Source organism: Anser brachyrhynchus, assembly GCF_964034855.1.
Source record: "Anser brachyrhynchus genome assembly, chromosome: 3".
Taxonomy (NCBI): domain Eukaryota; kingdom Metazoa; phylum Chordata; class Aves; order Anseriformes; family Anatidae; genus Anser; species Anser brachyrhynchus.
In genome coordinates this window covers 86,705,261-86,732,346 of record NC_137696.1, presented here as the reverse complement: position 1 = coordinate 86,732,346, position 27,086 = coordinate 86,705,261, and the positions used below count along the sequence as shown (strand labels likewise).

The 27,086-nt window shown below is 40.0% G+C and overlaps 2 protein-coding genes across 2 annotated transcripts in view; both read right to left on the bottom strand.

Moving 5' to 3' along the window:
* The window catches only part of LOC308192714 (gamma-aminobutyric acid receptor subunit rho-2), a 33,074-nt gene extending 31,750 nt beyond the window's left edge, over positions 1-1,324 (bottom strand). The window contains exon 1 of the mRNA XM_080586611.1: positions 248-1,324. Coding sequence (XP_080442737.1) covers positions 248-432 — 185 coding nt within the window. The 5' untranslated portion in view covers positions 433-1,324. The remainder of the gene's footprint in view (positions 1-247) is intronic.
* Positions 1,325-1,478: 154 nt separating this feature from the next.
* UBE2J1 (ubiquitin conjugating enzyme E2 J1) lies at positions 1,479-27,086 on the bottom strand. The gene is made up of 8 exons (XM_080586613.1): positions 26,882-27,086; positions 17,809-17,882; positions 16,553-16,684; positions 15,816-15,900; positions 14,902-15,007; positions 12,475-12,604; positions 8,337-8,468; positions 1,479-3,447 (listed from the first exon to the last, which is right to left on the bottom strand). The coding sequence occupies exons 1-8, from the start codon at positions 26,910-26,912 to the stop codon at positions 3,178-3,180; spliced, it is 960 nt and encodes a 319-aa protein (XP_080442739.1). The 5' UTR covers positions 26,913-27,086; the 3' UTR covers positions 1,479-3,177.

The following is a 27,086-nucleotide window of genomic DNA, read 5'->3' as shown; positions in this document are numbered from 1 at the left end:
ACACCTCTGAGATCACCTTCGCCACGAAGCACGCAGAAGTTGTCAAGGCATCTGCAAAACCCGCCTCATTAACTGCATCCTTGTACAGTTAAAAGTGAATATGGTATCAAAAACTATTCAAAAATGTTATTTGTGAAGCTGTTCTCACTATACACACAGACAGCCTGACAGGGCAGTTTTTAGGACTGTGCAATAATGTACTTTTACACTGCGGGAAGAGAAACATAGGTATTATAATAACCCGTACCTGGCTTTCTGCACCTCTGGCTGGCTTGTCCACCTCCTCCTCCTGTGCTTCCTGCTTTCCACAAGAAGAACCAAGCAAAAGATTAACAAAAGGAGTTTTGCGAAATAAGGCATGCTGCTGGAAACGGTTAGACACGCCGTGCCGCCGTAAGCTGCCGTGGCACGCGTCCCCCCGGCTCTGAACATCGAACCGCCGCTAATTCCAGCATCGCCTGGCTGCCAGCGATCAGCAGCAGAAACGCTGCGCTCCCGATTTCATATTTCAGACAGGCTTTCAAGGGCTTCTCCCTCGGAGCTTTCCCCTCGCCACTTGCTTAACGATTGGCCATCACTCCCAAAGTTTGCCTCACCAAACATTTCCACTGGGTCCTAGAGGATATTTGCTAAAGCCATTACATAAAAACCGCAATTCGGCACGCCAGCTTTTTGCTCAATCCCCTAATCTCAGGACAGTGCTATCCTTCTGCCAGACTGTGTAAAACCATGCTGTCCCTTTTCATTAGGCTTTCCAGATTTCCTGTTCGCTCACATGGTGACTTTTTCAACTGGGAAGCGACTGTGCCATCACATTTCAGCTAAGTACGTTTCACAATGCTATACGTATTGTCATGGTTTTACACCAGCGGAGATTTTATTGTCCAGTTTAGTCAGTTTGGCTGTTTATGCTGTTGAAGACAAAAGATGAGCTATTTCCACTGAAAATGATTTTATTTATTGTTAACTTTTAGGAAAAATTAAAAAAAAGAAGCCCCCAAGTACCTATACATGCAATGGACTCTTCACATAAATTCATGGCTACCATTACTATTTATGTTTTTCAAACAAATATTGGTACAATGAGGTATTTTGTTTTAAATACAAAATTGAAATAAAGCCAAAAAGCTCCAAAGCAGCTCTTTTATTAACCACAATGGAGAAGCAGTTTTCAGAAACCATTGTAAGTTTTTTTTTTTTTTTCTCCTAACAGCACCTCCACAGACAGCCTCTCTGCAGAGGACTTATCTGCCCTGGTCACAAGAGGTGTGAGGAACAGGTACAAGAGCAGCAATCTGACTGGAACAGCAGCGTGGCTCTAGGAAAAGAGATGTGCATTCAGAGCAAAGCTTCCCGAGGAGCAGGAAGGCCAAAACCCAGCACTGCTGTTTTGTGTGCCCGACCTCTTTCACAGCACTCTCCTGTGAGCCCATGTTTGCCATTCTCGAATGGAGCAGGTACTCAAACAACAAACCAACTAGGAAGTACAGTACTTTTATTTTAAGAGGCTATGGGACCTGTAATTTTGTTGAAAAAAACATTTCTAACAAAATAAATATACAAACACTTCACGTACACATAGGACAGCAAGCTGTTCTGCAGTGGAATGTGAACTGTTTAATAAAACCTTTTTTTTTAAATCTTTGTTCCACAAACAGGACTATCAGCAATCCACAAGTGCCAAGAAAAGTTGTTGTTGTTTTTTAATTTTAGATTTCAATAACCCCTCTTAAAACACAGAATGGGCTTTACTTATTTTAGAAGTTGTTACAGCTACTTTAATGTTTCAAAACACTAATACACACTACATTTAACAAAATCTAGGAGAGGTGTAGGTAGCTTTAATAAATACTTTCTCAGAATCACGATGAAAATCTAGCTTAACTCAGTGTTATTTACAACAACAAAAAAAGATCAGCTAAATTCCACTGTCTTTTAAATAAACATTCTAGAGTGCATTAAAATCAGAACACAGGTGGAAAATTATTCCACTGATTGCTTTCTTCTACTTCACCGCAATACTTAAGATTCCACAGACAAACCCTCTTAAAACCTTAACAATTTTCAGTCTACTGCCCAAATATACGATTTCACAGCATTCATGAATATCTTAACCGTTATTTATTTTTAATAAACCGGTAATACAGAAAGCCTCTGGGCCCAATACTGATTCCAGGTTACAAACTACTGAAACAAAACAAATAAAACCCCTGTGATAGCTGAAACATAACCAAAGATTGGCTTGAAACAGTTTATTACTACCAAGGTTTTAATAAATATTCTCTTAAGCAAGTTCACATATATGAGAGTTTAAGTATAATAACGTTTAAATTTTCTCTAAGAAATAAAACCACATATGAAACATTCAGTTTAATGCCTTATGTATATTTCTGGTATAATTAAAAGACAATAGCTCTGGGTAAATAATTATATTACATATTTATAACTATTGCAAGAATAGACATGTTTATATAATCTTCAAATTTAAAAAAAAGCAAGATATACATTTGAGAGTATTAGAAGAGGACATTCAAATCTTGCAAATAAGATTATCGAATCTTATTTCCAAAAAAATAAAAATCAAAATAATGCAAATAGTTTTCTGGCCCCTTCTTACCTCCCCTACTCCTTTCCCCCTTTCATACACGCAAACCAGAATCTCAACCAATTTATGTGTCCCAACCAACTAGAAATGTGTCACGGTAAACAAACGTGGTTACAAAACTGTATCCCCTCTAAATTAAGAGCTCACTGGGGCCCAAACACATCGTAGTGTTTCATTTCTTAATTCTGTCTCCAAGGTTAGATATTATACTAACTTAGATTGGGTCATTAACTGCATTTATGTTCTATTTAAAAAAAAAAGTGAATCAACCACTTTTTTAAACTGTCTTTTTCTAGTTAATAAATTACTGAAACTGACTCCCCTCACACATGCCTTAACCTTACTATTCCACCACACTGTTTCTCCAAGAATATTGTGGGCACTAAATTAACACTTGCTGTAGTTAAACAGACTTTTCTTTTCTTACAAGTAATGTATCTGTAGGTACATTAACATTCATAAGGACTTTCACGTAAATACAAAAGTAATTTTTGTAAACAGTTCTTATGTCAAACCCAATACAGAATGTTCAATGAAGCCTTCAAGTCACGGGTCTTATGGGAGAAACAACCCTATAACTCAAATATATACTCATTAGCCAAACATATTCTTCGAAATATAAGAGCTGCCAGCGCAAAAGTCAGAAGGACGATCAGAACAGTTGATCCGGTATGGTTGGCGTTGACTCTTGGCTGCTGTACCCGATTGAAGTCGGTCGAAGACGGAGCCCGTCTCTGACTCTGCTGCTGGGCACGGCGCTGCCGGGGGCTCAGAGACGTATTAGTGGACACCGATGGAGCACGCTCTTGACTGGACGCTGCGCTGCTGCTCTGAGTTTCAGACTGAAAAAAGAAACACGAAGAGTTGAGGCAAAACAGTACATGAACTGATGAATAAAATCATCAGAACTAAAATATACTCTCCAGATAATTCTTAATACTTGAAAGTCTGATAAAAACGTCACTAGTAGTTATAAGATAACTGCTATTATTGTTAGTGTAAGGACAAAATTGAAGTATGTAACAACCTTGAGAAGAACTCTATTTCAAGCTCCTAATTAGCAGTCCTACGGACATGAGAAGTCTGAAGAAAGCCTGTCAAGCAATATTTGAATTCTAGAATAGTTTCAAATCAAGATACGTCAAATATCTTTGTCTAAAATTTGCTTAACTCCTTGCAGTTCAACAGATCTTTGGTAATCCTCCAGACCATAAAGTCTCTGAAGATTTGTAATCTCACCTACACTGCAGAGGAAACAAGTTGGGGAGGACAATGTAAGAAGGAGTCCAGAGTTATAAGTCCAGAGGACTGTAATTAAGCACTGCTTCCTGTGAACAGCTGGGTTCTGCTCTCCTCACCGTCACCGGGAAAGCAAAACACAAATCAAAACCCCTGAACACAAAACGCCCAGCAGATTCCTGCACCCGTCACAGAGCTCTGTTCCTATGCATGCACACACCTATTGCCCTCTACTGGTCACAGGTTGGGCTGCCACCACAGGCAGCGACAAAATAGGCGACAGCAGCTGTTACTCAGCTCAGGAGAGACTCATCCTAAAAAAGAATCATCTTTCGGTTTGTAAGGTTGAAGCCATGGGTTCTGGTATTCCACTGGTCTGATCCCGCTTCTGATGCTGAAAGGCTCAAACTTGCAACATCAAAGCATTAAAACAGTGACACTGCACAGCTGTTGGAAATTAAAATTGAACTCTGTCAAAACGTTTAATTCTTGAAACAGGAAGGCAGCTGACATAACTTTATATATATAATACATATCTATTATACATAATGTCTTCTTTTCACTTCTCAAAGCAGATTGCAGGTAATTCCTTGTAATCCAATCTGTAACTATTTGCAAAAGTAGCTTTCCCCCCCCCCCAATAAAAAAGGGTTATCATTACAGCAGGCAAAAAGGGAATTCAGGACATTTTGTTTGCTTCCAAGCAAAAGCCTTTTAATGACACAGTATCCGTAACCTTATGCACTGTTTTGGCACATGACCTGCTATGACCACAAAAGATACCCTTCCCACACCTGCCAGAGAGGGAATGTCCTCGGCTGAGTATCACGTTTGGTGATGCATGAGACAGTACGCCACACGAAGTCCCCTGACTCTCTGGCCACATACTCTGTACATGGGGGGAAAAAAAATCTTCAAACTGTCACCCGGTGAGTGATTTAACTAGCCCAAGGAAGAGACCTTCCTTTCCTTCCTACTCATCACCAGTATTTCCCACTGTTTATTATCAGCAATAAAGTACTGATGTAATTACTTGCCACATTTGACAGCTTGCCTGTTTACACAGGTTTCCTGCCCAAGCAAGCAAGCAGCCTGGGTTGCTTCAAAGAAAAATATGTTTAAATGGATTCATTTCCACCTGGGGTTTTATCAGCAGAGACAGCCAAGAACATCACAAGCAGCTGGGGTGGTTTAATAACCGACGGGCAGCTCAGCTCCACCACACAGCTCTCCCCCTCTCATTCCTCAGAAGGAAAGGGGGAGAAAACAACACAAGAAAGAAGGAGAAAATCTTGTGGGTTGAGATACGGAGCAGTTTAATTAAAGGAAAAGAGAAAAAGCAAAGGCCACACAGAAGCAAAAGGAGAAGACAGTCGTTCTCTGCTTCCCATCGGCAAGCAATGTTCAACCACATACTGGGAAGCAGGACCTCAAACCTTTCATAGCGACGTAACTTTTTCATCCGTCCACTTCCCCAAGTTTTATTTCTTAGCGTGACCTCACAGGGTACGGGATATCCCTCTCTCGGGTTAGGTGCCAGCCTCTGTCGCTCAGAGAGCTGCACCACGCTCCAGCCTCCACCGAGCAGTCCCACAGACTGCAATGAGAGCATGCACGCTGACATTTAGGTGGTCACTGGGATGGCAGGTGGCCATCTGTAGCTGAGTCTGAGCTGACTATCTACTATACCTTACCTCAAAATCATTCTTTTGTCAGATGTGGTAGAATCCCGTTTTCTTAATGAAAAGGGCAAGTACTTTCATCACGTCAACTTCCAGCAGTACCTTGCTTGCAGTCTGAAAACTCAAATGGGAGTAATCTACCATTACTTTGCCCTGAGCGGACATCAAAAACTACTGATTTTTATTTATTTTTTTTAAAGTATGCACATTTTCTGGAGTAGCCTAGTCAGAGGCGTTTTGTCAGACCATTCTGCATTGGCTTTACACTCCTCACAAGTACACAGTATTAGGTGAAAAGCTATCTTCATCTCCACACGTTGCACTGGAGAGACAACCTCTATCCCTCCATCTGCTTTTTAGATGACAGGAACTCAGGAAACATACACTTGACACTACACTGGGAACGTACTTCATTTATAGCTTGAGAGCAGGCCAAAGAACACAAGGTAGTAATTTTAAGTGTGGCATCAAAATACTGGCTATTGGTATGGCAAAATAACACACACACAGGAGAGATATGCTAGCGTTGCCGTTAATATAAATAATTGCCATTACCAAAACAAAAGTACTATGTGAAATTAAGTTTCAAAACCTTAAACCCATGCTTAACTGTGAAATATTTTAAGTCTCGGTGGTTCGTTAGTAAGCTATATTCCTGACAGCAATTGCTGAAGGAAGGGGAAGTCAATACAAAGTATCTTTTCTTCTGATGGAATGAGAAATTCTTTCTTCAGCAGTAAGAGCCCTGCTCAGAAGAGTGGGAGCAGGCAAAGCAGTGCCCATGCCAGAGAGCCACACCACTTCTGAATACTCTTGCACATAAGAATTCAGCTAAACCTACTCCAGAAAAAGCATCACTGTGCTCACAAAATCCTTGCTATTACTTCATTGCAAAACCCTCTGTCCGTTCAAGTAGCTTAAAGGCAAAAATCACAGAACAGACAATTGCTGCAGAAAAGAACAAACTCACCCATGAAGCAGTCTGTAGGAGATTGTTTTCCTAGTGTAAAACCTAGCCTGCTGATTTTCACCTCTTCACCTACCGTTAGACCCTTTCCTTAGCATCTATCTGTTGTAAGTGTCCCAAGAGCAGAAGAAAGATAACACAACACAGGCAATACTCCATTCCTCCTGCTTGATTACTGCAACTTTTTTCCCCCTTCATAGTGTGTAACAGGACGTAAGGTCCCATAACTTCAGAGTTATGCATATTACATCTACTATTTCAAAAAGAATTACCCAAGATAATTCAAGGATTTAGCATTGGGTCTGCCTCCACTCTTTTTATTATTTAAAGTGCATAGATTTCAAGTTCACAACAGCAATTTTTCTCCAATACCTTTTAATTAAATATGCATTTGTGCAGCAAGTGGTAAACATTTTATCCAAAAAGAGAAAAGAAACAGTTTTGATGTTGCCCCCACCTGTGACTTTCAACTTAACAAGGCAGAATTAGGCCTCTCCAGAAGAACCACCAACTTAAATGAAATTTATACATGCAAGAAGCCCAGCTGCGTAGAAAGAACCTGAGACTTGCATGGACACTTTCATGCCGATAAGCAGATCAAGGCCTCTGGCCCGTACGTACTATGGGCAGATTTCTGTACGCTTTAGTGTGTAGAGTACCCAACTCAGAGAAACAAGTATTTCTTCAAACTCAAGTAACGCTTATGAAACAGTGACGTTCTGATCCCTTAAAACATTAATCCGCTTCCTCATTGTTTAAAGTCTATGACAAACATTTTAAATACATTACTATGATGTTTAAAGCTTTCATTTCACATAGGACTGTTCTGCTGTAAATTAAGTTCATCATCACTTATTAGACCAGCATAATTGAATGAAACTGTTCTCAGAAATGGGAGTAAGCAAAATTAACCTTTTCTGAAGTCTCTCTTTTCCCCTCCCTCAAGAAAATGCTACTGATGCTTTGGTATTTTGGCTCGTTCTACTGTATTAGCTAGGATTTGTATTGAGAAGAATAAAACAAAATGGTTTATTAAATCCTGAACAATCTGAAAAAATCCTTCTTGTGGAAAAAAAAACGTCTGCTATTAGCATGTTTATATTTCTACATAGCTTGAGAATATGTTGCAAACATGCAACAGATGGTCTGACGTTATTTGACGTGTTTTAGTTTTTTTAACCAATCTGCAGCCCCATCCTCTCTAAAAAACACAGCTTAGCTGGGATTTGTCTGCAATTTATCAGTGAATTTAGATTGCATTCACCACAGTCGTAACAGCAGCTGCCTTGGCCCACTACCAGGCCTCGGTCACTTCCAAATCTATTATGTAAACCCTACACCTAGCGGTATTAAGACTTGAATCTCATACCATTTACTTCAAACAGTAAGAATATTTTAGTCAAATTTACTTAGACCATAAAAGCAGGAAGATATTCTTAATATTTAAAGGCTACAAATTATCACTGCAGCAGCTTTTGCCTCTAGCTAAGAATTCTATTGAAAAACATCTGTGATCTATTATGCAGAGGGTAAGTAGTACCTAAGACACCATAATACTTTAATGAAGTGTTACCCCATACATTAAAGGATCTACTGGGAATACGAATGGATAAAAGAAAGTTATTTGATGTTTGTTTTTTAAAAGAAGAAAAGTGAAAACAAAAGATCTCTATTGTCAAAAGCAGCATACCATTTGCTAAAGTCTTTATAGAGATGCAGAAATTTTACAAGAAACTTATGGACTACACACTCTCGATGAAGCCTCCTATCAGCTTAATAGTACAGATTTCGTGTTCAGACTATGCACATACTTGCATTGATAAAGCTCAAACACGGACCGTACCATTGCACTGGCTGGATCCTGGAATGCTCGAGCTGCACCATCCTGCTGGGGCTCTGGTGAAGTGGCAGAGCGGTTCAACCCTGATGAGTTTGAAGGTTCAGCATCTGACTTCCTCGATGAATTGACTTCTGCCTACAAGGAATAGTACATAAATGCACTTCAGAGGCGAGATCAAAATTACTCCAAACAGACTTGGCTTTTCTTGGAATGTCCATTCTAGGGCATGCTGAACGTAAGATTTACTGAAGTGATCAGGTACGTCAACTGCATTTCAACTCATCATCAGGTTTAAGAAAATCTAACTCTTAAGAAAAAAGACTATAGATGAACAAACAGCAGTTTAGACAATATCCCAGTTCTATTTTGCATTTGTTGTTCTATTTGTTTGTACATAATAATGGGTGTACCATTAAAAAAACACAAATGAATGGAGCTAAAAAAATTATTCAGAACATCCAGGACAAAATTATGCCAGAAATAACAACCTTATTAAAACTCCTGTTTCTCATGATCCTTAAGTAAGGGCTGACTAATGCTGTCATGTGTGGACAAATATAGCCTGTTTCTCAGCAGGGATAATTAGCCTCAGGTGCGTGCTATGTTAATACATCTATAGTGGTTCTAATACCAAAATTGCCTCAGAGTCAAAATGGGTGCACGTGCGTGGCCTGATTCTGGGTCAGGCAGCCATAACTCAGCTTTCAATACTTAAGTTTCAGCACAAAAGTTAAAGTAAAAATACAAGTCTTAATAATACTGTATTATATGATTTAGAAAATGTCTAATAAGCACCAATTCCCAGAGTTTAGGCCTCATGCTTTTGGAAATTTGAGACATCGATAGACCTATAGTGACACATAGAGGATCATTAACAACACTCTTGCTAGAACAATATACTTGCTTGCATTAATCCCTTTGGAATGGAGAAGGACATCACATCATAGTCCTGAACCAAAACACTTTACAACATATACATATCCAAATTTAACTAAAAAAATAGGAGGAGGGGCACAGGACCAGGTCAGTTTTTAATCAGCAAGCTAGTCTTTCTCCCTCAGGAGTAGTGTTACACCGCCCAGATCATGTTATCTGGATTTTATTTTACTTTTTGCAAAAATTACAATTCCAAATCTAAAAACTAGTACCTTTCTTCAAATACAGATGTAAGTAATGCTACTAAGAAATACAAACAGTATATTAGAAACAAACCAATTATGTAGATAAGCTAATAAGATCACAGGATAATATTCTTCCACTTTACTATCTGGGGGGAGGAGAGAGAGAGGGGATTAAATTCCCTGTTTCTTGATATACGATTTCTGATTTTCTTGAAATACTATGTCACTGAAATGATCTGAAGATTTAAAGATTTAAAAATACTTCCTTTTGCACTGATCTACTATCAACGCTAATATTAGGATAGTGCAAATTACGACTCAAATGTGAGCCAAACCAAATCAACACAGAATCATGGAATAATTTAGGCTGGAAAGGACCTCTGGACATCACCTGGTCCCATTCCTTCCTCAAAGTAGGGTCAAGCCCACTCAAGTTTGGAGCATCTCCAAACCTGGAGATATCACAGCAACTCCAGGCCGTGTGCTCCAGCATTTGACAACCCACATGGTGAATCTTCTTTTCCGATGTCTAGTTGCTGCTTCCTTTCCTCAAACTTGTGACCACTCTTCTTAGTACCTCTGCTTTTTCCAAGAAAAAGTTCATTTAATCTTTTCTGTTAATCTCTGTAAAGCATGTGCACTGCAGCGTGCATTTGATTTATTAGTTTATGAAAGGTTTAAGTCTAGTATGCTAAATATAATACTTAAATTCAAAAATATAAATAAAAATATTTTATTTTTATAAATAAAAATAATACTAAATTTAAAAAAAAAAGGTACTCCAAAGTTTCCCAAACTGAAATTTTTTTCCAAACTAGTCTCTCTTTTCTCCAGCCTCTGCTGGAGCCTCTTACCTCTGCTTCTGGAAAAGCTAGAGAGAACATAGACCTCAAGGAAAGATCAACATATTTAAACACAATTAGGGTGGATGGAGAATAAATTCTACTACAGAGTATGCCCTGTGATGGCACCATGTAGATATACCATAATGTTTTACAGAAATACAAATGCTATTAGTCATATCTTTTATTTTTTCTTTCATTGGACTGGAATTTATGGTATATAACATCTAAAATGTACAAGAAATGCACAAAACATTTTGCAAGTCAACATAATTCTGATAAAAATTGTAATTCTCTATTGAAACAGAGAAACAAATGTGGAAGCTCAAAGCAGCAGAAAAACTAATTAGGAAATGCCTTTTTCCCCCCCTCCTGAATTTCACATTTCTTTCCCAATACCAATCACAAGCATTTAAAAAAAAGTTGTAATTTTGCTTAAGGCTGGTATGAAAGAATTTCTTATAATCCCAGGATCATCTAAGAAAGTTACGGAACCTCTTCTGTAAGGATGAAGATGATGCAGACACTGCCAATATGTTGCTAGTAGAAAAGCTCACCCAATTATACATCCAACTGGCAATTTGATGTGAAAATCTTACCCCTTAAATTGGTAAGGAATATGTCCAAATTACTGAAAGCTTTTGTATTCCTTGCTACTTATCCATACTATTATTTTGCTACAAATTCATAAGTTGTATATCTCGGTCTAACAACATATAAACGTTAAACATCACAAAGCCAAGCAAAGCAGAGAAGGTAGGAAGCTTAAAAAACTGACTTGAAAAAAGGAGGGAAAGAGCACCCAGTGAAGAGGACTAATTTGCCTTGTATTAAAACAAAACAGAATGAAAGATTGCAAAAAGATTGTAGAAACCTGAATTTTTGTTCATTGTTCCCTCATCGAATGCTTTCTCTTAGGAGATAAACATGTGGATACATGAAATGCATCAATATTCTTTAGAGACTGATGCCCTTAAGTTTTTAATTTTAAAAATTAAAAAGGTATGAAGTATGAGTTTTCTTAAAAAAGAAATTATACTTAGATATATCTAATATTTCTGGGATGAAGATTAGCAGTGCTTAAACAAAAAACACTGCTACACTTTTTAACCCTTATATATTGTAAAGAAGCCAAGAGCAGTTCAGTCCCAATTGTTTCTCTGGGTAGCTCAGCTTGAAAACTCTGTGTCTGCAGTTCCTCATCCTTGTAAAAATATTTTGAAGTGTTTTTATCATAAGCAGTAGTACACACAGACTTAACCACGTCAACATGTGTAGATGTGAGATCACAAAGGAACACACAGATCCTGCAGAATTGGCAGTGATGCTTAGGAGCAGGCAATCTTCATTCTCAGGGAACACAAAAAACACAGTCTTTGGAACAGCGTTAGAAAAACACTGGCAATAAAAGGGACATACTAGCACTCCCGCCCTGAGCAAGGATGCATTCTGCACCAATGCCACATTGTCATATTATGTTTCATTGTAGATCCCTGCCTTCATGCACAGCACCCTTCCTTAGTGGAAGAATGACAACTTTAGTGGAAACCCCAATGAAAAAACAACACTGTGCATGCAAGACATGCAATTTTCTAAGGCACATATTTGGCTAAACAAACCTTAATTTTACTGAAACACAAGCTAGAGAATACATTTTTGGTTAAGAGTCACTTTCATACCAGAGTTCAACTTTCAGTATCTTCATCTGCAGAGTAGTTCAAAAAGAATTTGCAACCATTTTTCAGTAGGAATATGTTTTATTCCTTTCATAAGCCAAAAGAAAAAAAAAATCACAAAGGAAAAAAAAATTAGGTTAGCTTTGCCCAAACTTTCCTAACATATTTATGATAAAACTAAGTTCGGAGAATTTAATCATGTTATTAGTGACTAAAAACATAGAACTAAAACCAATATATGCAGTTCTTATCATAGTGGTCACCTCTGAAATTATAAATAGTCAATCTCTGCTTGAGATGCACAGTTTATTCATTGTCACATTCACAGAGATCTACTTTCATTTTTCTCTTTCAGTCTGTCCTAAAAAAAACAGGTTTCCATATAGTGATTTGTGAAGGTTTATAAAATAATGCGTTTCCCTCAATTTACAAATTTTTCCTCCACATTTTTTTTTTTCACATTCTGTACAGCAGAGAAAGAAATTTTAAACAGTTACTACACCTTGAAGCTAATTTGTCTGGCAAGTTCTTTAGCCTCCTTGTCCGCCTGGCTTGACCCACTTCCTGATGTTAGTGGTAAGAGGGCTGTCTTCATAGATGTGCCACACATTTCACAACAAAAGTCTTGTGACCTGGCCACAAAATGACATAGCTCAGAATGAGATGTTCTCAATCTTCTCGTGTGCTTGCTTAAGCAAACTATTTGCAAAACAATCCACAGAAAGATAAGTAGTTTCAAGACCAGTAGCTTAAAAGTACCTTTACCCCCTCCCAAAATGCATTACCTTGAAAAATTGTATTAAGAATAGTCTAAATCATAAATACATATTCCCTCCAACGTTTAGGAAAATATTAACTTACCTACATATTACAACTACCTAGTACTATATTAATAAATTTTAACTATGTTAAAACTTATTTTAGATATAAAGCAAATTAAAAGTGTATATTATAAAAAGTTAACTATTATTACAAATATTAAATGATACTCAGGAGTTTGCACCTCAAGTCCAGGAGTTTCAACTTCTGCTAGAGCATTACCTTTACTCTTGCACACAAATTTGTCTGTAGGACATACTGAAGGCAGCTCTTCATGCTGACCAGAAATGCACTTGTTATCATACTACCTGGACCGACCCAATAAACCCTACAGGTTTATAAACCCTATGCAGGGTTTATTAGCTTTGACACAGTGCCGTGCTGCAGCTTCTGATTAGCTCAGAGTACAGGTGGAATAAGCTTGCATCTGACAGCAAAACAAGGCACTAGAGCCCTGGTGATCATTTAGTTCAGCTTCCTTGCTAGAAATAAGGTCAAGTAAAATTATTTGCCCAAGTCCATTTCCAGTCATGTTTTGAATACCTCGAAGTTTGATAAGGATTCCACAACCTCTCCGGACAACCTGTGCCAGTGTCTGACCACCCTTAAAACAGAAAAGTGTTTTCTTGCACTCAAATTGAATTTCATGGTTCTCCATTTCTGCCCACTGCCTCTTACGCAGTCACTGGGCACCACTGAAAAGAGCCTGGCTATGCCTTCTTTACACCCTCTCTTCAGATATTTGTGCACATTGCTAACATCCCACTGAGCCTTTTCTTCTCCAGGCTGAACAGCCTCAGCTCCCTCAGTCTCTCTTCGTACGAAACATATTCCAGCCCCTCAGTCATCTTCACAGCCTGCCACCGAACCCAATCCAGTTAATTCCGTACCTATCTTGTATCCTGACCTGGACACAGCCCCAGCCTGGACCCAGTGCTCCAAATGAGTCTCACCAGCGCTGAGCAGAAAGGATCACCTTCCTCAACCTGCTGGCAATGCTCATCCTAATTCAACCCAGAAGGCTGCTAGGCCTTCTTTGCTGCAAGGGCACTTTGCTATCTCATGGTCAACTTGGTGTCCACCGTGACCTGCAATACTTTTCCTGCCAGGCTGCTCTCCAGTCAGTTGGCCCCCAGCACATACCAGCACATGGGGTTATTCCTCCCCAGGAGCAGGACTTTACATTTATTTGTTGAACTTCATGAGATTCCCCTCAGCTCACTCCTCTAGCCTGTCCAGGTCCCTCTGGACGGCAGCACAACCCTCCGCGATATCAGACACTCCTCCCAGTTCCGTACTGTCTGCAGACTTGCCGAGGGTGTACTCTGACCCATCATACAGGTCATTAACGATGCTGAATAGCGCTGGTCCCAGTATCAACCCCTGGGTACACCAGCAGCGACTGGCCTCCAGCTGGACTTTATACACCTGATCACAAGTCCTTTGAGCCACGCGGATCAGTCAGTTCTCAGCCCACCTCACTGCACACTTACCTAGGCTGTGCTTCGTGATATTCCTCTATGAGGATATTAAGGAAGATAGCACCAAAAGCCTTGCTACAGTCAAGATAGACAACATCTGCTGCTCTTCCCTTGTCCACCAAGCTAATCGTTTCATTGTAACTTAAAATTAGATTTGTGATTAATTTCCTAAAATTATTCAGAAGCTGTTACTTCAGATTTTTTGTTGTTGCTGTTTCATTATGTACTTGAGGGAAACGAGGCCTCATTATTATGTTTGTTTTCTCCATCTCTCACACTAACTATCACCTCCATCACATTTATTTTCCTTCCGCAGCACAATTACCACTGTATCATAGTATTAATTATATCTCTAAAGAATGAATTAGAGATGAACCTCTAATTTGACCACACAACGTTGGCAGGAACACAGCCCTCTCAAAGTATTTAATTGACTGTAAGTTCTGAGCTTGCACAATATTCAGGAAAAGAATACAGATACAAGGCACAAAGCTTTTTTTTTTTTTTGTCTTTTAATTTAAAATGAATGTGAGAGAACAGTCTTGAAGTGACTTTTCCTATTTACTCAATGCCTTACTGTAAAAGATAATACGTAAGTATGTACCCAAAGTAACAAAATTAGTGCTTACTTCTTTGCAAGAGCTCTTCTTTCTTCTGGTGTATAATCTAGAGATCCTATTGCACCTTCACCTTTGGTTGGCATAAATCCAATAATGGCTAGTAAAGCTGTTCTTACTAAAATTGGGAAACAGAGATACAAATAAGGTTGCAGAAACAATGGTTACTTCATCTTACTCTACACTCACTAAGAAAAAGTTGCAGTTCTGCCCACAAAACTTCACTTTGTCCAAAAGAGCAGTCTGAACTTCATACAAGCAGCACTGTTGGCTTTTCTGTTTGTTTTATATGGAACAAGAATTCTTTTTTTGAGCTTCAAATTATAAATGAAAATTAAGGTCTTATATTCCCATCAGCCAACACGGAGAAGGAAAGCTAAGTTGTTACAAAAATGCTGCATAAAGATTACAGTTCAAAACTTCAAAAATGGGCTCCAAAGAAAAATGGTAAGGCAGATATTAATGTAAGTGTGCAGGTGGTGGAGCACCAGCAACAGAACTTGCATCCTATATTCTTACTCAAAGTGGGGGTGATAATCTTTCAGTTCTCCTTAACATTTGCAGTGTCAATGTAATTTCCATTTATTCTTCTAATACCGTAATAATAAAAAAATCCTGACAATAGAATCATTAGCTTCTAATTCAGTTGGGCTTTGTCAAATAAATCAATGCAAATAAATCAATTAACGCATGCAAAAGCACAAAGTGTTATTTCTGCTCACTCCTCAGTGAAGACCAGAAGAACAGTAATTCCAGGGTTTCTTAGAATTCAGGGAAGCACACAAGAGGAGTTCTGCTTTACATCACTAAGAATTAGTTTGCTTGATGCATGAACTATCGGCGAAGTTGTACTGTAGTATTATTTTTCAGTTTAAAGATCTAGTTGCTCAGCCCGGGTAACATTTTCCAAGCAATTTGTTACTTACTACTCCATGAAGGCTGCCATGTTTCAGGATGATGCCCTGAGATGCTTAAACAAATTTTCTTCCCCACTTCAAACCTGCCATTGGCCTTTAAAGGAAAAATAAGGATATAATAAAATGTGCTTGATTTTTTTTTTGTATAAGTTATAAAAATGATCATCAAGTAAGTCTATATACCAACAATACTTGACAATTGTATCACTGACAACCTCACAAAAATGGCATTTGGCTTTTTGAACAAAGAAGTTTGCCATTTGCCTCTATTCATGCACGAAGGGACCCTTAACTGATACCTCATATGTCCCAATGCAACACAATGGCTTGCCTGTTACTCCTTTAATCCACACACATGTGGAGAGCCTGCAAAGCTATAGGTCCGTGAAACTAGACAGAACTACAGGCCTTTACCCATACCATAGGTCTGCCTTACACATGCCAGGAGAGACCAAGAGGGCCCAAGGAGGCAACAGAAAGTTTCAACATCCACATCAGCGATTAGTGTTAGTCTTGGGGAAGACTAGGTGCCAAGTTTCATGTAATAACAGAACACCAAAGTCTTGAAAGACTTCTGATATTACATTCTTGAACACCTTGAAAGACTTCTGGTATTAAATTGGCAGCGTTAACTGTAACTTTCTTACAAAAATAATGTTTCCTTAAGTACTGGAACCTCTCTCTGATACCTAAGGTAAAACCAATTAATTATGTTTAAAAAAAAAAAATACTAGTAAACGTCTTACCGTCAGCAAAATAATGCTTGGTGGTTTCATGGGATATTCAGGTGGTAATACTATTCGTCCGTGATAAATTCCTCCGTCGAAATCTGAATCTGGAGGGCCTCTAACAGTAAAGTGCCATTCAAAAAGATTATCCTAAAATGCCCACAAAAATAAACATGTCAAAGAAGTAGACATCTAATCACCATTTTCTTGCAACAAGGACAGGCTAAAGAAGCAACAAACAGCAAGTTTTAAGAAAATAGAATCAAATGGAGGGTAAGACAACCAACAGTGTACAAAGATTTTGCCTACAAGGATAAATGGTGTAGCTTCCTGGTAGTTTTCTTACAAAAGGCCTTTGTTGGGAAATTCAAATTCATCATTCAAGGTCTTCATACTACTTGCACCAGTTATGACAAGGGTTTTATTCCCTGACAGATGGAATATTCCGAGACAAATAAAGGACATATTCCGAGACAAATAAACTTGGTCTTTGCCCCATTGAATAATAGTTTCTACAGAACTGAGAAGAAGCCCACTCCAAGTAAGAACATTAACAGCCTCCCCTGTCAAGGTTCCTTCTGTGCCCAAGGCAACTCAGGTCCCAGAGAACTTCTATCCTTGTTTGTTTCTCCACAAAGACTTTTGAAACAGCTACCTTACCTTACTGCAACAGTAGAGTTTGGAACACTTTCATTGGACATGTAAACAACTTATCCTTAAGTATTATTTCTTGGGGATTCTGCGTTTGGTTTTGTGCATCAGATCTTGGGATGCTCACAACTTGAATATTTGCAAACAGAACAATTCTTACTGTTACCACATGAGTCCAATGAAGCTTGCTGCTGGCGAGTGAGATCTCGTAACTTATGCTGAACATTGGTATCACATGGCTGTGACTGCCCATCTAGCTGTAACTTTTTCAAGGATGGAAGGGAACCTTTGACATTTCCAGCATTTCCCATCATCTGTCACTGTTCTCTTCCCAGTAAGCCAATGTTCTAACCCCCAAAATAAGACTTTCATTTAAATTACAATAGCATGAACCAGACCTTAAGTTTCACCTCAGAAAGTGGAAAACAGTCACAGACCAAAACTAGTCAATAATAACAAAAGCTAGTCAATAACAACATATATTTTATAGCACCTAGAAACATGCTACCAGCTTCAAGCATGTATCTAAACATCAAGTTTTAAATACATATGCATACAGAGAACATATAGTATACATTACACAGCCTCATTACAAGTGCCTGTAAACACATGGAGAAACAAACCTCCAAAGGCTGTGCATGATAATGATCTGTAGGATCCTTCAGTTCTGCAGCCTCCTTCATCAAACGTTTGACAGCTGAAAAAGAGAAAGCACAGAAGATGAAAATACAGAAGAAAATTAATGCATACTGCACACAAAAATGCGTAAACATTTCCTGAAGAGCTCCTTTCAGCTAAGTTTTTTCAACTCACATCATGCTCTTCACTGGAGTTAATAATCCAAGACACAATATCGATTACTCACACTGAATAAATCTTTTAAATGAGTCATGTAGTACAGATTTATGAAAAATATGCTGCATGGTCTCAAAGTTTCTCAAAGAAACCCCTTAACACCGTGACTAAAGCAGCATTATATTATTAATTGCACCGAAGATTGAAGGAAAAACAAATGTCATTGACAGAGTTTCAGTATTTAAATACAAGATGTACATGACCACCAAACCTATTATTTTATCGTAACAAGCTTTTTCCTGACACCTCTCCTGACTGTTACATGACTAGTCCCTTAATTAATCCAAAAAAGTGACAGTCAGATTTGAGAAAAACCATCATATCAGTAGCACGAGGAGATGTGGTTTTATACTGCATTTGAAAACGTATACGCCCAGCTAGAAAAAACTGACCCATGTCTTTGTAATTTGAACCTACTACTGCAGTTGGACACAAAAAGTATTTTTCTATCCTAAATTCGGCATACTCTTTAGTTACCCTCTCCAACCTTCTAAAACGGAACCACCAGCATCATCTGTATTTTCTGCATCACCTTTTTCCTTTCCCTTCAGTATGGTTTTGTCTCATCACTTGTCCAGCCAGGTGCTCTCGTGAGCATCATGCATTAACTCCTAATAAACTCAGCCAAATTGAAAAGCAGACTAAACACAACAACCACAGACAAGAAACTGAAGGATATGCCACCTCATGAATGAGGTTAGGTAGAACATCCTTACTATCCCCTACTTATTGAAAAAAAAAAAAAAGAAGAAAATACCTAAATACCTATTAACTCATTAAGAAGCTATAATGGGAACAGGAACCCTTACTCCATCACCCATGTTCAATTCAAACCATAGATGTCCCTCTCACTTGTATAATTACCTAAATACAAAGAAGGAGAAAGACTGCCCAAATTCCCTTTTAACAACAGCCTTTGGTAACACTACAAGTGAACCATAACTCTGATTTACAAAGCCAACTCCGTGGATTTTCCTGATGCTACAAGTGAAGCTACTCTAACCTTCCAACAGAGTCATTTTAATTTCAATTTACTGTGAAAAGTCCTTTTATTTATTTGCACTGCCTGACAGCTATAAATAACAGCACAAAGTCTGAGAATTTCACGTCTTACAGCCCAAAAAGCAAACGGACTACGCAGGAATTGGCTGCTGCCAGCTATCCTCCTTCTGCCACTGCCATCAGGAGGCGTCGATAAAGCCCTGCAGAACCCATGAGGTCATGCCGCAGGCAACAGTGGCTGGGATCCACCAAGAACAACTTGGCTCTTTCATCTGTAATGAGGTTTACCAGTTCGTTAGTGAGGAATAAGAAAAAAATCAGCCTAGACCAGAGAAGGTCTGTCTGGATACTTCCCTTCACAAATTGAAAAAAATAAAGTGGAAGACATCAGCTGAGCTGATGTGGGAGCAAATCCCATCAAGAAAAACCAGGAGAAGACCAAAAGAAGAAGAAAGACCAAAAGAAAACCATGAGAAGACCAACACGGCTGCCAGGTGTGGACTGCAAGCAGCTGGGCTCCTGGTAGGCAGAATTCAAAACCATAAGCAGTTTAAAGCATAGTTTTGTTTGTTTGTTTTGAAAACATAAGCCAGGCTACAGATATTCTATTTTAACAAACCTGCATAAAATATATCAGAAAGAACCTGAAATACTGCTCTACCCTTTGAACATGAAATACACCAAAATATATCATTTAGCTTTTGTATACTATAGAGATAATTTGCTCATATGAAGTTTTCAATATTAAACAACTTAACACGTCTTACGAAAAAGCAGCACGTGTATTTCCACATGGTTGAGAAATGTCAACGCAAGTTGCACAGATCTGGCTTGATCAACAAAGATTCATCCTGAAAACATGGAATGTAATGTTTTTCAAACCCACTAAATTTGTTAAATACAAGTTGCTGTATTCACGAACACAGCCCCTCCTTTGGCTAATGGAAACCGCAATGGAAAAAATGAAAATCATTTCCAAAGTCTGCCTGCAACAAGTACATGACACTCATCCAAGCTTCGTTAAAAAGAATTGTGATGCAAAAAGCGGCATTTCAGCCCACATGAAATCACACTGAGTCATCCAAGTAAAAGCTTGGCAGTGGCAATTCTGAAAAATGAGAACATTTTGGATCCATTCAAAATAAAAATTGCAAACTGTCATCAAGTCAAAAACCATCACTAGCTTTTTTTTTTGGGGGGGGGGGGCGATAACACAGTTAACAAGCAAAATTTGTGTGATGTACACATGTATGACTTAATGACTTGCAGATTTATTTCTGTCAAAAAGATGTGTCCTGGTCAAATCCTACTTCCTGGGATGTTTAAGCCATCCCACAACTTCTCTTCCATACAGTGGCTTCTCCTGGACCTGCCTTGAAGTCACATTCACGTACTCCTGATATTTTGTCCATTTAGAATAGTCTGCACCCAGTAGCCCAGGAAAATACTCTGTACAAAAAAATAAAAATAACCAAATGATCAGCCTTCCTAAATGTAAATATTACTGCTTAAAGAAAGGATGGGATTTGAACATTGGCGGTATTCATCTTAGATTTGTAAAAATAAGGTGTAATATTTTCCTGCTATTGTGAAAATAAAGATAGCCTTAAAATAAAGCAATTATATTTAGCCTTACAGCAGACTCTTAACAAAACAAAGCTCTGTATTTAACAAGGTGGAATTTTACCTCACTCTTACATTATCAATGAAGATATGCAGGGCAATCAACTGAGCTGACCAAGATCACCGTGTTATATTAATGCAAATAATACATAACAGTGCAAAAAGATTTATTTTCACATAATGAAGTCAGCACATTTTTCCTCAGTGAAAGTCCAGAAAATGTGATCCAAGTAATTCAGTTCCAACTGCCTCTAACATTCAGATCGTCAGTGAAACAAGTCTGTGTTTGTGATCAGGCTTGCATGTGACATTATCTTCCTCAAATGGATAGCAGCCAGTTAATTCTACCCATTTTCCGTTCTTCTGTTTGGGGAAGAAAAAAAAAATGTACATAGACAAATAAAGCAAGGAACCAAAAATAGCTGGCATAAAGCTAGGGATCTCAATCTTTCAAGTTGACTTACCTGATCTGGAAAAGGAGAAATAAAACAATCTAATAGCTTTTACTGCTTCAGGAAATGCTGCCTACTTTTTCTGTTTTGTTTTTGTCTTATGGCAGCTATAAATTTTTTTTTCCATTTTTAATGAGATTTAGAGGTCTACGCAGGAGAAATACAGAAAAAGCAATCTTTGGTTTTCAACGGCTCTGCTGACCAAGACAACATAGGTAAGGTGTAATTTACTTATCAAATCCAAGGTTTCCAATTAACTTTATGACTAGGAGTCCTATAAAATGTCTCTGGGATGAAGGGTTTTAGAACTACCTCGAGCCCACTTAACCTATTAGCAAAACGCAGGTCATTTTCATTGCCTGTGCGTCTATTAACACCACCACAACCTACAACGAGAAAAATAGTATTAGAAAATAATAAGAGAAAATAGCATTAGCAGAATCCAAGAGCATATTTCATCAAAACTGCTCGATGAATTTTAGATCGATGATGTTTTGGGAAAGTCCTTTTAAAACCAGCTGCTTTTTCCCCCCACAGCACCCTGTCCCAGGGCCATCACCAAGGGACTTCAGAGCCCAACGCCCACAGTGCCACCTCCTGAGTGGGCTCCCATAGCCCCCAGGGCACATTTGAGCCCCTGCGTTCAATCATTCTGTATTTGTAGGGAAAAGAGTAGCCAAGTTGCTAAAGGCAAGTTGAATTTCAGCTAAATGGAAAAATATCAGTGAGGTCAGTTGGCGGTTCCACTGCACAAACACTAATCCTGGCTCATTTTTTACTGCACGAACCAAATTTGTGTGTTTGTTAAGTACACAGGATTTCTTGTAAGACAACAACACTCAATGAGCTTTCACATTTTAAGTTAAAAAAATAAAAGATCACTAAGTGGTGTGGTCACTAAACAAGCACCAGGAAAGCATTTAAAGCAAAGAGTCGCATTTGACTCTTATATCCGGCTTTCCAGGCTGGAGAGTTATGAAATACTTCTATGACAGCTGTTTATTATGGAGAATCATAGTTTTAATCATAGCTTTTAGTGTTTGTACTCTCTAGAAGCTGGTTTATTACAACTACACATAAGGAGACAGCAACAGGTTCACACCTGCTACCTGCACAGTGTCACCAGATAACTGCGTGCTACCTGCTCCCTTACAGATGTCATTTTCCTGGACAGCTTAAAATATGTGAATGATACATGATCGTAGTGAATTTAAATGCAATAAAAGGGGAAAAAGGGACAGGAGACAAAGTACCCTGAAATAAAAATTATAATCCTTTTGCAGAATAGTGCCAAATAGCATCTACTCTAGAAATAAAACTAAGTTACCAGACTTCAAAGTGCACTGCACATTACTAACGCTTTTGTCCTCCACCTCTACGTTCTTTGTCCCTATTCGTTTTCCCCCCATTCTTCTTATTCCTTCTGAGTTCACATCTGTCTTCAACTAGGTTTTTGAGCTCCTGTAAATATTTTTGTATGTCATTTCACAAAAACATCACTTAACACGTAAACTTTGCATGGCAGTTTATATAGTCACTTAGTCTTGAATCAAGACCGCATTTAAAGTTTCCTAAACACTAAGATACGTGGAACTTCTTTGTGATGGGGACACGTGAGCTCTTCTCACATCATCCAAAAACCAAATTCCTGGAAAACAGGTGGCCAAGTCCTTAAACTACTGATGAGGAGAATGAATATACTACATATTCTGTTTCTTTAATGCTCTTCTCCAAAGCACTTCCCGCTGCCTCGGTCTATCATGAGACAGTGGACCACAAATCTTCATTCTGAAAACTCAGCAACAGGAGGGGAAAAAAAAAACACATACTTGCATCAGACCAAAGCTCGTTTACATACAAGGACTTCCACATTTTCAGTCTTCTTGAACAAGAAAGCCAACAGTAGAAGCAACCCATAAAGCTAACAACTCTTCCCATAGCACCAGTGACCACCTTATCAAACCTTCATCCTCCAGCGATGGAGGAATGGGCAAAATAAAGAAGGAATTAAAAAGCTGGTCTCAAGCACACAGCATCACCATTTTACAGTCATCTCTAACTGAAATCTACCACAGTTTCAACATTCATCTAAACATCTTAATCTACGGAAAGCAATTTCTCTAACACTGTATTACAGAAATCACACTCCTCTGTCTAAATAAAAGCAAACGGAGACAATCGGGTCTGCTTGCATCATGTGCTGCTTCTGCTATGTTCTCTGTTAGAGAAGTTCCCATTTTATGCTGATCTTTCGAGATAATAGAAAAAAGTATTAGAAGACTGAAATGTGCAGCTGCGGAGCTGTAACAATTGTCTGGAGCAGCCACAGGTTCCAAAATCTCTTTTATTTTAAAACCCAGTTTGACAGCTGCTTAAACTTTTGCTACAATAACAAACGGAAGCACCACTTGCCAAGAAACACCATTTGCCAAGAAGCCAGCCTGCTGCTTTACATCTCCAGGCCCTCAGATACATCCTTCCCAAGGCCCACAAGGCTCCTGCACTCATACAAAGTATTTAGAAGAAAAAAAAAAAAAAGAAAGGAGTACTTTTAACTAAACTACTCTCTCCTTGCTCTCGCCCTCAGGAAGGACGGACCTTTATTCTTTGTCTGCCTGGTACAGCACTTTTTCTGCAGCTACATTTCAAAACCGTTCAGTCAACACAAAGCAGGATAAAGTCTATCAAATTTAAGATGCTGGTTGAACACACTAAGATCAAACAATGTCTTCAGCTTTAATCAAATTTTAATGTCCATTAAACCTTCTATTTTTCTAAAAATCAATCTTTATTTCATTCACAGAAGATACTTAGCAGGACAGCACCCACTGGCTATTTCCTATTGACTGGTTGTTACGAACAAAGAACCGATGCACACTTGGCGGCGGGGAATACTCCTTACTTGTCAAAAGTATAGACTGGAGAGAAAAGTACAGTTCATAGGAAAAGCGTTTATTTACCCTGCAGCAAGCATAATGAAGATGATGGATAAGAGGATCACAATCTAGGCACACTGTGTTCCCTGCACGCCCAGGATGCACAGGCACTGTCCCTGGGCAAATGCAGGACGTACGTACGCCCCATTTGCTCTCCCCAGACCCTCAGCAGCCCCACCAGGCAGCTTTGAGATAAGGAAAGTCTGCTAAAAACAAATACAAACACACTGAAAACAAAACAAAACAATCTCTGTTCTTTGTAGGCTCTGTGTGAGCAGCTGTTTCTAATTCCTCATACGTATCAGTGCTAATACCTGCCGAGACGCCTGGTAACACCCCACGTGAAAGAGGAGGCCGAGGACTCCTGTCGCTACAAAAGCGCGACTACAAGAGTTGGTGTCCGCCTTGCAGCAGCCTAAGGGTCACAGCGTTTGGAAAGAGTAAAGCGCTTATTCCAAGTAGCTGTCTTACAAATCTCAGAAACAGGGCTGTTCCTGAAGCATGAAGAGGATGAAGTCCGTCCTTTAGTCAGCAGAGCTTTAATACTGATGGGAGAGGTTTATCGGCCATACGGTAGCAGGCTGATATACACTGACTAATCCATTCCGGAATCCTAAAGAGAGAAAATAGCTTGCACTTTTAGAAGTGCCAAGAATAGAAATAAAAATATGAAGCAAAACCTTAAAAAGCTTTGCCTTGCTGAAGCAATACCAAGACCCCTGAAGTACAGTGTGTGAAATTTTTACTCTTCCAAAAATTAATGGTGGGAGGAGAGAGCTTCAGGTGAATGCTGAACGCCTCCATACTGCCTTGCCCTAACAGGGTGACCAAGACAAGCCAGCGGTGGCTTTGCACACCAGCACCCCAAACCCAGACCCACAGCGGTCACGCCACACGGCTCTGGATAAGGCAGAAGTGCCAGAGCATCTGCAGCACTCTGCAGAGAGGCAGCGGGCATGGAACAACTTGATTTGCCTCTTGGAGAGACACCGTCTTGTAGATGCGCTGGGATGAACTAACATCTACTGGAGGAACCCTGACAAGGAAGGAGATGAATATATGGGCGAGCAGCAGCCAGCAGCAAGACAAAATTGTGTAGCAATGGTGCTCTTTATGTAGTCTATCTGGAAGCACATTTGTTCACGAACCCAGTCTAGCACACCTACTCGCAGAAGTGGTGCCCACGCAGCCACATGTCACCGCTGAAGAACTTCACCTCGTGTCACAGCTTTACAGCAGAATCTGACTTAAGAAGATCAACAAAAGGACAGGTTTCTGCTAACAAAGTTTTCCTATTTAAAATGTTTTTCTCTGATTGTACTCGATTTTTTAAAAAACTACCATAACTGTTAAAGTACCATACTAAATACTAAACATTGTAGGTAGTATTTGCTCTCTTTAAAACTACTGAGCAGGCAGAAGTCACCATCTGGAATCAGAGTTTGCTCAAGTCCAACAGCAGATTTCAACAGGCAAAGCCTCTCGTGCAGGTACAGAGCAGTTATTTTCTTCCACTATTTGAAATGGTAAACAGGGTGGATTTGTTATTAAGTATTTCACTATGTTTACATTAGTTAAAGCCACCTTAAGGTTAGAGCAGTCTACATTTCTATCTTCAGCCTTCAGATGAATGGCAATTGTAAAAATAGATATTACAATGCACATTTAACCATAACAAATCTGTAAAACAAACAGAAGTATTAAATAACTGCATACGCATATCTACCTGGTTAGCAAAAAGAAGTGGTAGGCTAAGGGGAATGGCTATATACAACCAAGTCAACTCATTTTAAAGGCTAACAACAGTTGAAGAAACAAGATTTATTTTGAATCTTTTTGGTATTGAATACCTTTTCCCTATATTTTTAATGAAAAACTTCAACATATTAAGTGAATATTGAAGTGAGTTATCAAACAAGCTTTGTACAGACTTTGTATAGACCTTCACCATCCATATGCCGTGGAGCACGTTTGACTTGGGGAAGCGGTATCGACCCACTGTATGAATCATTTGCCTGTCCCAAGTGAGGTTTGTCTGCCACAGAGCTGCGCAGGTGGCGAAAATCGATTTCAGCAAAGGGAATTTTCACTTGAAAACAAGAGGAGCTCGTAACAGCAGAGGGGAAAAACACCTCCAAGCGAAACCACAAATATTTGCCCTCTTCACCCAGCTCCCACGGGCACATCACAGAGGTTATCGCCACCGTTCCCAGTGACGTGGCAAACCACAACTGGTGAGCGTGTTTGTGTGGCCTTGTCAGTTCACACCGCCAACACGTCCAGCATATGGGAGGGAAGAGAAAACTGTGCCTTCCTGGTGTGTTGTTGTATAAATGCAAGGCGCGCACCGCTCGCTCCGTGCTCCCCATCGCTCAGTTATGCAACCTGGGCGTGAGGAGGAGGAGGAGGAGGGAGGGGGCAGAAGACACAATTTAGCAACAGGTCCATCACCCAGGAGCAATGTGGTGTCAACAAGCCTGCCATTTGCATCGGTCAAGCCCAAGTCACCGCGGCGCTGAGTCCCTCCCCGCCTCCCACCACGGCGGCAGGGCTCCGGGACAAAGCCGCCATCCCCGGGGCTGGCAGCACCTGCTGCCCGACAGCGGGCAGGGGGAGCAAGGGCAGAGCCCGGCCCCAAGGCACCGGGCTGCGGGGCCGAGCCGAGCCGAGCCGGGCTGGGGAGAGGAGAGGAGGCGGCTGCGGCTCGGCCCCAATAACAGCGGCGGGTGCCGGCGGGGAGCGACCCGCACCGAGCCCCGCTTCCCCCCAAGCCCTTCGGCCGCCGGGCGATCCCCGCTGCGCCGCCCCGGCCCTGCCCGCGGCCTTACCGGGGTTCTTGAGGTTGTAGCGGCCCTCCATGGCGGCGGGCGCCGCGGCTCCGGCAGCGGGGGACGAGCGACGAGGAGGAGGAGGAGGAAGAAGGCCGGGCCCGGCCCGCCTCGCCCCGGGAAACTCCCCTGACGTGGCAGCGGCGGCGGCGGCCCTGCCGTGGCCGCGGAGGGAGGCACCTGCCTCGGCAGCACCGCCCCCGGG